At 30.7% G+C, this 12,162-nt stretch overlaps 1 protein-coding gene across 1 annotated transcript; it reads left to right on the forward strand.

Annotated features, from left to right (window-relative positions):
- The first annotated feature begins 3,292 nt into the window (after positions 1 to 3,292).
- LOC131013084 (uncharacterized) lies at positions 3,293 to 5,650 on the forward strand. Its single transcript, XM_057941089.1, has 5 exons — positions 3,293 to 3,749; positions 4,345 to 4,497; positions 4,613 to 4,754; positions 4,900 to 5,141; positions 5,271 to 5,650. The coding sequence occupies exons 1-5, from the start codon at positions 3,420 to 3,422 to the stop codon at positions 5,475 to 5,477; spliced, it is 1,074 nt and encodes a 357-aa protein (XP_057797072.1). The 5' UTR covers positions 3,293 to 3,419; the 3' UTR covers positions 5,478 to 5,650.
- The last annotated feature ends 6,512 nt before the right edge of the window (positions 5,651 to 12,162 follow it).

A 12,162-nucleotide genomic window follows, 5' to 3' on the forward strand; every position in this document is an offset into this window, starting at 1 on the left:
TCAATTTTTTTTATAATAAAAATTAACATTACACATTATTATTATAGAATATTACACGACATATTAAATGAATAAATATTCTCATGGCCTAACATCACTAAAAACAAATTATAAAATTTTAGCGAAGAGAGAGAAAATAAAATATCTTAAAATTTTCATAACTTATTCATTTTAAATTCATTTTTTATGTTTTTTTTACCATATTAAAAAACTTGTCACAAAATTAAATTTAAGATGCATATTGAATATTTTTTTTCATAAATAAAATTTTGTGAAGTTTAGAAAGTAATTAAAATTATAAAAAAAAGAGAAAATATTGAAAAATTTGGTGGAAGAAGAGAGAGAAAAAATAGAGGGAAAAAATGGAGGACAAAACTCCTCTTTTATATATTATAGATATTAGAGGCACGTATGATACTTAACACTTTTTTTTTTCGACAACTAACCCATTTAAAGAAGCATCCGTTATTTATTGCGATTTTCACCAATTTATCTAGGGGTGGTAAAACGGTTTCGGTTATTCGGTTATAACCGTAACCGAACCGGAATACCGATTAATCGGTTAACCGATAACCGGTTTTGACCGGTTCGGTGCGGTTATCGGTTATTAGATTTTAGAAAAACCGGTTATTCGGTTTAACCGGTAACCGACCGGTTAAAACCGAATTAACCGGTTTAGCCATAAACCCATATTAATTAAATACTATACTATTTTATTGTAGGGCTGGGTTTTCAACTTTTCTGAAGCAATCGGATGAAATATGAATATTAATGATATATCGATGAATATTAATAAGTGAAATTCATAAGATAGAATTGGATATTAATTAATGATCGAACAGAAGCACCATTGAAATATGAATATAAGGTTTAAATTTTATTGAAACCTTATTTGTATCTTAATCAGTATCAATCTTTTAAATATTACACTAAAAGGAAACAGTTAGAATGTATGGAAAAGGAAACACACTACTGGTGATTTGGTATATGATGGAAAAGGAAATAGTTATAATGTATCATCGAGGGTGGAAACACAAGAAATGCATGAACTCGATCCCTTTCAGTAATTATGCCCAATGCCCAGTTTAAATCGGTTAATTTGGTTAACCGATTAACCGGCCCGGTTAACCGGACTGGTTAATCGGTTAACCGGACCCAAAATCGGTTCGGTTTTCGGTTAGTAATTTTAAGGTTAATCGGTTCCGGTTAACCGGAAAATCGGTTCGGTTATAACCGAACTGAACCGATTACCACCCCTAAATTTATCTACTGAAAATTCAAATTAGTTTGTTCTCTTTACTAAGAATTTTAGACAACATATTAATTCAATTTTTTATTAAAATTCGTGTTATTTTTTAAAAAAATTATTTTTTATAGACAGATGAAATATTTATTTTAATTATACAATTAGCGAAAATGATTAAATATAAATGACAACTTACATGAAATGCACTCATTTTATAATTGATATCTCACCTGTATATAAGACCGGATCCATTAGATTTCTAGAAGAGAGATTATAACTTTTTCAGAAATAATTAGCTAGTGGTTGTGAATGATTTGATTTTTTTCGAAACATTTGATAATGTCAAAACACACATTCGAATTTGATGCACTACGATGAATTTAATAACTCCTATGCGAAGACTTTTTTTTTTTAGAACCACATGCAAAGATGATTATTAATTAGCATGTTAGGAGAAGTACGTAATAACATCTAGATCATTTGAGACCTCTATATATATATATTTGAAGAGACATCAAAACTAATAAACATACAAATTAATCAAAAATATTATAATTGATCATAAAAATGTTTACTCTTAGCATGCTTGTCTCTTGTACTACACCTGCTGCTGCTCCACCCTCACAACAAGAAGCTCATCAAATCCGACGCTCTGGAAACTACAAGCCTTCCCTTTGGGATTTCAATTATATCTCAACACACCGTATAAGGTATCATTAATCGTTGCTATATACATACTTAAAATGTAAACTGATGCAATACATATATAGGAGGTGAGACACTTGAATAGGCAAGCAGAGTTGATTGAGCAAGTGAGGATGTTGCTCAAGGATAAAATAGAGCCTATTCAACAGTTGGAGTTGATTCATGACTTTAAATATATGGAACTGTCTTATTTTTTTCAAGATGAAATTATGCAGATGTTAGGTTCTATACATGATGAGCACACATGTTTCCACAATAATAGTTTGTATTTCACAGCTCTTGGTGCTAACTAAACTTGCTGACATAATTTTTATTTATTTATTTCTTTGAGCATTAAATCTATATCCAATCTTTATGTGTCTCCACTCTAAACTACATCATGCTTTGCCAACGCCGCCGACCATTAATAATTTATTCAATTGCATAGGAATTAATTTGGTCTAAACATATATATGGTGCATTTTATATCTATCTTTATTTCCCCATCCAATCTAATGTTGATAAATTTCGTTAAGGGATTGCTTCTCGAAGCTCTTCATGTCCATACCACATTTGGAATCCCACTTTTAAGCTATAAACTAGTATCGTAATGTAATGCATATAATGAATAATATACTATATTTTTTTATATATCTAAAGTTAATTATCAGATTCAAAAATAATAACGAAAGATAAATTTATAATAGATTATACTAAATACTATATTTAAAAATATTACATCATAAGTTGTTTATAATCAACGATAATTCAATCAATTCGATTATTTGTAACTAAGTGGTATTTCTTCATTTGTAAATGTGGGTTATCAGGTCATGAATCCAAATTCATTCATCCTCCAATTAAATAAAAAAATAATAATGATTTAATCAAGCACATAAATAATTTTATTAATCTAATTCAATCATTTTTTTTTAATTTGTTACAACCAAAGAAAGAAAAAAATCCACTCACACTTTTCTAGGGTGAATACCTATTGGGTGGAGGAGAAACGTCTTACCAACAGACTGCGCTTCATCGTCAAAAAACGTTTTGAAAAAAATTAAAAAGTTGCGCCACAAGGAACTCAAACCCAAGAGTCAAGACCTTTGGCCTTATGCATTAAACCCTTAACGTCTAATTCAATCATATTATTGAACAATCAACTAATTAATATGAATACTATATTTCATCAATCATAATTATTAAAAATAAAAAAATGGATAATATAATTGATATAAATGGTAAAATAGTGATTAATCAAGATATTATCTTGCCAATAAATTGTACTTAATATTTTAAAAATAATATATTTTAAATTTAAATAAAATCCATATCACGGGGAATACTAGTTCTCATTAAAACCCTAGTACTAATATTTTTTTACAATTTAACCTAAAAATAAGTAATAGACGTGGCAGAGATTTAGCCTCCTTTTATCCTCGACCAAAACCAGCTGCACTGAAACGACGCCGTACCGAGCTCCTCCGCCATGGCAACCGAGAATCCTGACCATAACATCTCCCTTTACTACCAGACACGCGCCGCCCATCACGGCGTCGTGACGAGCGACTGGCTGGATCAGGCGAAAGCTGCCGCCGGCGGCCACCCCGACGACGCCGTCGCGAAGAATTCGACTGCTGCCGAGGATGTCGGCGAGGTGTTCAGCGTGGTGGATGAGTTCAATAATTGGCGGAAACTTCCGGAGTTGGCGGAGGCTGTTGCCGCAATTAGGTCGTTGGCTTCGGTTATTCGATCGAGTGAGGCTACTACCATGATGGAGCTCGAAATTGAGCTCAAGAAAGCCGCTGATTCACTGAAAGTAGGTGTTTTATGATTTAGTTTTTAGCTATTGTTCGTTGCAAATTGGTACAAATAATAAGAGTTCAAATTTCGAATTGGAAGTCTCTCTTTTACCTGATTCAGTGCTAGAGTTCCTAAATGCTGTTTAGTTGAGTACTTTGCTGAATTTCAAACTGCATAAATAATACGTAGTTGGGGAGTTGAAGGTGTCAGAAATTCTCGGAAATGCGTGTATTTCTCTGAATTGAGTGTGCTGACATTGAAATCTTTCAACAAATGAAGTTAGAATGAAAAGCTGGGATTTGTTAGCAAAGAAAGTCTTTAGAAGGCAGAAATTAGTGTAAAGGCAGAAATTAGTGTAAAAGCAGTGTAACAGCTGGGAGTATTTTGTTTTACTAGGAAAAAAGTTGAGTTATTTGTATAGAAAGAAGTGCTCATTACAAAAAATGTTGAGTTATTTGTATAGAAAGAAGTGCTCATTACATATTTCCTTGTTGTGTTTTGACTATGCTAAATATCGATAATCTAGGTGAATGAAATCAACAATGACTTCACTGAAGAATGAAGGTAACTAGATGATCTAATATTATGGATACTTACATTTTCTGATGCAGGCATGGGACACTACTTCTATCTCTCTCACAGCTGGTTGTGATCTGTTCATGCGGTATGTGACAAGAACATCTGCTTTGGAATATGATAACTTCGACTCTGCAAAATCTAGACTTCTAGAACGAGCTGAGAAGTTTGGGGAGATATCTTCTAATGTAATGGGCTTGATGACTTTTGATCTATCTTGTGGTTCCCATCCTTCATTTTATTTCATCTTTTACCATTAACATTAAGTAAACTGTAAATGAAACTGGTTTTTTCATATGCCAGGCTCGGAAAAGAATTGCAATGCTTGGTCAGGATTTCATTTTTGATGGTTGTACCATTTTGGTGCATGGATTCTCACGTGTTGTGCTGGAGGTTTTGACAGCAGCTGCTCAAAATAAAAAACTATTTCGAGTATTCTGCACCGGTTTATACCTTCTTTTCCTATGGTAGCAATATGAATATATGAGATGCCACTAGTTATACATATCTGTACAACAGAGAAGCTTAAATTCTTGCATTCACTTTTTCAGTCAGCACATTTTTAACATTAGATGTTTATGAAATCCCAGAGGGGAGGCCAGACAGGACGGGGCTAAGGTTGTCCAATGAGCTCGCTAAGCTTGATGTTCCGGTCAAGCTGTTGATAGACTCCGCTGTCGCATACAGCATGGATGAAGTAGACATGGTGCTCGTTGGAGCGGATGGGGTGGTTGAGAGCGGAGGCATAATAAACATGATGGGCACATACCAAATCGCTTTGGTTGCTATAAGTAGGAACAAACCAGTTTATGTTGCTGCTGAAAGTTACAAGGTAATAATATAAGATGATCAATCATCCCTCCCTTCTTATTTCAGTTCCTTATTACACTCACAAAGTTAGATAATCATCTCAGAATATTGTTTTCTATAAAAAGTTACACCGCCATTTTTCTTCTCACAGTTTGCTCGTCTCTACCCGTTGGATCAAAAAGACATGGTGCCCGCCTTACGGCCTATAGATTTTGGGGTTCCGATTCCATCCAAGGTTGAGGTTGAGACATCAGCTCGGGACTATACGCCACCACAGTATCTTACCTTGCTGTTCACTGATCTAGGCGTTCTAACGCCATCTGTGGTCAGCGATGAGCTCATCCAACTCTACTTGTAACAAGGTTAGGTCTAATTTTTCCGCCATTGATGTACTGATTACATGATTAAACATTTGACTTATTAGGCACTGTCCACTTGATATTCTCTTAACTTGCGTTATTCGGTAAGGGTGCGTTTATTTCGGTTGTAAAATTTTCATTAGAAAATAATGGATGAAAAAATATGAGAAAATATGTTTACTAGAAATGAAACAATGAGAAAATTTTCACACCATATCCAAAGAATATTATCAAACATTGGAGAGAACATGAGCTGTTCGAAAAAATATTCTACCCTACCCGGAGAAAATTTTCTATCATAATATATATATGAAAATGGTAGGAAAAGGGTGAAAATATATATGTCGCCTTCTTTTCCATCAAAGTAAAACGCACCCTAAAACACATTATTTTCATCTGTCTAGATCAGATTTTTGGATAATATGATTGTTTCTTATCTTTAAGATATTTGTAGAATGTTGAAATATCTATTCCTAGAGTTGGATATTATTTGAAAATGACAAACCTGCTTCTGCTACCACATGAAATAGATATCTTCATTGCGATTGATTATAAATTAAATGTCATTATAACACGTTTCTTGATGTTGCTTCCGTGGTTGTGGTTCTATATGTGGTTCATATAAGTTTTTGTTTTATTTTAGGGATAATTGTCAAATAATGCGCCAATGTTGATCTAATTTTATAATTTCAGCACAATTTTTGTAACTTTTCGACAATGTCGTTATCTTTCAATTTGGTGCAAAATTAATACTCCCATATTTTTTCTGTCATCGGATAATTGGCGTGGCTGGCCAAATTTCACATTTGACACAAACGTGGACATCATATCATGTCCACCTCAATTAGTGAGGCATATCATGTTACGAAAATTTTGGAATGTTAATCTTACAATAAATTTAGAAGGAAACACATCAGTGCAACGTTTCAGATGTCGTTTTAAAGTTTAAAATGAGTCAAAGTTTGCATATTATTCAGCAATTAATCCTTTGTTTTATCAATATCATTAGATCAGAACCGATCACCTACTCACCGTGGGCATGCATAACGTGCCCACCATGATGTGGCAATTGTAATTATAGTAAGATAATTTTAATTAGAGTAAGATTTATTAGTTATCTTTCCTAATTAAAATTGCCACATCAATGGTGGGCACGTTATGCTTGCCCACGGTGGGTAGGTGATCGGTTCTGATCATTAGATTGTGTACACGTACTTTATAAGTAACATTGTGTAAATTTTGTAGAGGTTTAACATCATGCTACTTGTATATAATTATAAAATTTAAATGTGGCAAAATATGAAATGTTATTAGAAATGAAAACGAGAGATGAGATGGAATTTTTTCTTCCTTTTTTTCATATTTTTTTCCACCTAAATACCATGTTCCTCCTAGTTCGTGCAATCTATTCGTTTACTCTTAAAAATTATTTTTGAATCCTTTCAAATAATAAATAAATTATTCTTGAACGTAAGAATCATGCTCGCTTTCAAAATTTTGAAATTAATTTATTTTTATTCTTTCAAAAATAAAAAAAAGAAAAAAACACTTCAATTTTTCATAGAAGACATGCCCAATTTCATAAACTTTTACTTACATTAATCCTAAAATATTACTCCATTTGTCCCCCAAATATCTTTCTAGGAGGATGACACGAATTTCAATAAAAGTTAGTTGTATATTTGATGTGTGGATAATGGATCCCATAAAAAGCGAAGATTGTAAAGGTAATAGTTAGTGAAATTATTTTCAAAAATAGGTTAATAAGATTTTTGGGGGACGAATCAAAATGAAAAAAAAAAAAAAAAAAAAAAAAAAGAAGAAGAAGAAGAAGAAGAAGATGATATTTAAAGGATAGACCAATAATTTCAATTATTTGAATTTGAATATAATGTACATGTAAATTTCAATTTGAATGATCTTGACCTTAACTTTTAAGGGACGAAGGAGTGTAATATATGCATTACAATATTTAAATTTAAATGATCTTGACCTTAATTGTTGATACAAAATGTATCTCTATTGTGATACATTTCCTTACAAGAATATAAAAATTGATGAAGAAGTGCGTATATGTATAAGAAAATACAATAAAAAAACAAATAAACAAATTTATAAAAGAGTGAATATTTAATTGATATAAGAGAAAGTAAAAGGAATAAATTTACTGAAGCATTGTCCTAAATTTTGACAAAATAAAAGGTGCGAAAGAAAAGTAGATGAGAAACAAAAAATAAAGAAAATATCAGGAAGTGAAGAAACGGACTCTTACTAAAGTAGATTTATTTTTTTTTTTTTTCAATAATTTGAAACAGTGCCATTCTTGGCACAGCAACCTTTGCTGTGTTTACAATACACAGTGGAGGATCCCATCTCCATGAAAACGACGCGGAATGATTTTGTCAACAAGTGGGACTCACAACAATTACCACCTAAAAAAATAAAATTAAAAAGCAGGTCGGAAATACTATTAAATTATTAATTCTTGAAAATTTGGACGCGACGAGACGAGGCGACCACATGTATATTTAGACCACATGTTTCTCGTTTGGGCACAATCCAATATAGTTTGCCAACGTTGTGTAATGGTAAAGACATGTTATATTTAACGGGTTAATATTATATTTGTAGTTTTTCATATAATTAAAAAGCTGTAGCACAAATAGCATTTTGCAAATTTTGTACTAAAGTTTGTAATCTAATCTGTAATAGACATTGTACTCGCGTTAACGATACAAAGAAATAGAAATGTTTAAAGCTAACTTTAACCACATCTCCGGACTCCAACTTAATATGTAGCAACAAATCACTCAATATTTTTTCTCTTTACGATTATTTCTTCTCTTTATATTTTGGTTTGATTAATTTAAAATCAAGGAACCAATCCAAATCTATCATTTGTGCTGTCTCCAAAAAAAGAGAGATTTTTTTTTTTCATTACAACACAACACACCGTTTCTATCTGCATTTCCAATGTATAATAACTAAAAGGGTTAATAGTATTTCATATCCCGAACTTTCTGTGTTTTCCACAAAATATTCGGAACTTTCATTTTCTCCTAAAAAACTCTGAACTTTCAGTTTTTTCTATAAAATGTCCCACTATACAAAATTCGGTAACAAAAAAAATGATAAAAATTCTCGAACTCTCATTGTTTACCAACAATAGTGGATCCTAATATAATTTTACAACAATGGCGGTACCCAAAATATTTCTTTCGACGAGATAATTCATCTTTTTGAAACCGAATTTTGTATAGTGGGACATTTTATGGGAAGAACTGAAAGTTTAGGGTTTTTTAGGAGAAAATAAAACTCGGGACATTTTGTGGAAAACGCCGAAAGTTCAGAACATAAAACACTATTAACCCTAACTAAAGAAGCAAAAGTACGAGTTAGAATAAATATAGGTTTAATAGAGCAAAAACATGCAAATTATTGATTCTTGTCAATATTTTTTAGATTAAATTATATCCGTAAATGAAGTCTATAACCAGTTCGAAAACATGTAGGAGTGAGGCCATCTGTAAAAGTAGATACAAAATGAACAAACTTAGTTTAAAATAAATGAGTCGATTAATAAATTAGAAGTTGTAGACATATTAATCCAAAAATTGATACGCGCCAGATCACAATTCATAAAGTAAATATAACTGGAAGGCATAGCTCTGGCCTTTACAGATATATCAAAAGGAGAAAATAATACTGTAGCATTAAAAAATTAATTGATGAAGTAGTAAAATATTGGGGAACACAACTTCCACGTTTCCTTTTTGTTAAGAACTCGCATGACTTTGGCACAGTGAAATATGAAAACGCGCCTAAACAATTGCTCTCTCTCTCTCTCACACCCACACACGCACACTTGATCTTTTACCATTTCTTGTTTTAGTTTTGAAATAATTAATTGTAGGATAAGAAAGTGTAGGGACAATTGCATTATAGTAATATTTGTTGGGTTACTTCTCCTATGTGAACTCTAATATTATATTATAAGAGAAAACTAGGATTTGTAAATTATACTTAGTAATTAGGACTTTATTCGATTTGGAATTTGGGCTCATCGTGCAAGAATATATTAAGAAATATTAGCCGTGAATTGTGGTACTTTCAATTTTTGTTTCCGACTCGTGTCTTAATATAATGTTAAGGTTTTTTTTTTTTTTTTTTTTCAAACCAGGGGGCTTAGCCCACTGGCCACCGGGTCCTCACTTAAGTAAAGTGACCCGGGTTCGATCGCGAATTGGAGATTGGAGATATAAGGTGGATTTGGTGAATGGAGAGATAAGGTGGTTCTTGGAGTGAATGAGGAACTTATTACTAACATCTAACATGACTTTGCCCGATCAAAAAAAAAATATAATTTTTTTCAAGTTAATTTCTTGTGTCTTAATATAATTTAAAAGTATTCATTAGAATTTATTGTATTTTAGGTAAATAATTACTCTTTATATTCGATTACCATTTTTTTTATAAAAATGGGATCTAAGTTCCAATTTTTATTAAATTAATATTGATTATAGTTCATAATAAAAATTTATTTTTATAATAATTTATATCTATAATATATTAAAAAAGTCAAGTTTCAATTGAAAATTAATTCTAAATTGATTTCAAATTTAATAGAAATTTTGTAATTATAAGAAAATTGGAGTATTTGTAAATCTTATTTTTCTATTTATTGCTTTTCTAAAATTGTGAAACTCGGCTAATTATTAAAAATTTGATATACATGTCAAATTAAAGATCATGACAAAAGTTTAATTTGATATATTTTATATAAATATTGAATTTAAATGTTAAGGTTATATTTATTTAAAAATTAAATATTAATAAAATTCTCTCTCGTTTCTCCTCTTTTTTTGAGTAAATATACTTTTAAATTCTTTTTTAATTTATTTATTTTATATTTTCATAATATCAATTTTTAGTATCTTGATTTTTTTTATTTTCTATATTTAGTTAAAATAATACTAATATTTATAATTTTTTAAATGATAATTAAGTTGGTTTTAATTTTATAAATATGAAAAAATATATAAAATATTTCCCGTGCATTGCACGAGCGCAAATGCTAGTTATATTAAAAAACCAAGATTTCAATTTGAAATCAAATTCAAATTGATTTCAGCCCAAATATATTCCGTTAAAATTATTTTTTTATTATATTTATAAATATGATAATTGAGTTTGTATCAGTTTAATATAAACATAGAAATATTAAAAATATTTCACGTGAATTGCATGAATTACAAATGCTAGTAGTTATTAAAATAGTAAATTTAATAGTGAGATATCGGTGTGATGCAAAATATTATGGGACATAGGATTTGAAGCAAATCGAAATATTGATTTTAGTTTACAAACCAAGCTTGCTTTTACGTAGAACATTAGTTTCTATATAAATCAGTTGTGCCCTCGCACCATGCGCGGAACTGCATATTGAATATTTTATTTTAATTAAAAACTCTTTTAACTATGGAATTTACGTCGTTAATTGACGCCTCATTTTCATAAAAATTTGGTCATCGAATTAACGACAAAAATTCTCATTGTTAATTAAATTATTATTTTAGAAAATTATTCTAGCATCATTTTAGTTCAAATTCAAAATCATTTTAGTTAGTTTAATATCATTTTAGTTATTTACATATGCAGTATCACTTTTAGCAGCAAATTCAAAACCTCAAAAAGTTCACTTGCAAATCAAAATTAACACGCAAATTTCACATGATTAATTCATACAAGACTACTAAAAATCATACGTATATTTCAGCTGAAGCAATGCTGCAAAAAACCATGAAGCCTACCATCATCTTTTAAGAGACAATTAAACACAAGAAAATTATCCAGATTATTAACATACACATAATATACAATTCAACATCTTTTAAGAGACAATTAAAATTCAAAAAAAGTAAAATCAAAACACATACATATACGTGAAGGTAGATGGCGATGTCTAGTTGTTGAAGTGGAGAAGGAGGGTGTTGCTGCTATCGTAGTTGGGAATGTAGGACCCAAAGTAGCTGATGTTAGCTGCATTGTTGCTTCTAGAGTTTAGTATTGATTTTGGCCGAGGGGAGATGTGAGTGATTTTTTTTGAGAATTAACGATAAATTTGATGATCAGTATATATTTTAAGGGCTCATACATATTTATAAAATGAATGCATAGGAATTGTGAAAGAATTTTTGAAAAAGATAAACATTAATTGATTAGGTATATATGATTACTAAAAAAAATATTTGTTGTATGTTTTTGCATGTACGTGGTGCTTATTAATCTTTTAAAAAACGAGTTTTTTTAATATAAATAAATGAACAGTTCTTATTCATTTTTTTTAATTGCCTTTCGGAGTTACATCCACGTGAATTAGTATAACAGTTTTCTATGAAATAATTCTCGTATTAAATTAGGAAATAATTGTGGGACAAGAAAAGGTGCATAATTATACGCTACCAATAAACCACGTGCTGTAAATTCATACAAACGTTTGTTTTCTAGTGTCTCTTTTCACTCTCTCTCTCTCTAATCCCATTATATAATCCAGCTCCCCTCCACCTCACATTCTTCATCTCTCTCTTTCTCTTTCTCTACAACACTGCACACAGTCACTCACTGTAGAGAAACCCAAAAAACAACAACTCTAAAAATGTTTTCAGAGATCTGGAGCAAGAAAAG

Source organism: Salvia miltiorrhiza, chromosome 2 (assembly GCF_028751815.1).
Source record: "Salvia miltiorrhiza cultivar Shanhuang (shh) chromosome 2, IMPLAD_Smil_shh, whole genome shotgun sequence".
Lineage (NCBI taxonomy): Eukaryota > Viridiplantae > Streptophyta > Magnoliopsida > Lamiales > Lamiaceae > Salvia > Salvia miltiorrhiza.

Coding starts and splice junctions, on each gene's coding strand:
- LOC131013084 (XM_057941089.1), top strand. CDS start 3,420: ATGGCAACCGAGAATCCTGACCATAACATCTCCCTTTACTACCAGACA. Junction 3,750..4,344: donor AAGCCGCTGATTCACTGAAA/GTAGGTGTTTTA, acceptor TTTCTGATGCAG/GCATGGGACACTACTTCTAT. Junction 5,142..5,270: donor TTGCTGCTGAAAGTTACAAG/GTAATAATATAA, acceptor TTCTTCTCACAG/TTTGCTCGTCTCTACCCGTT.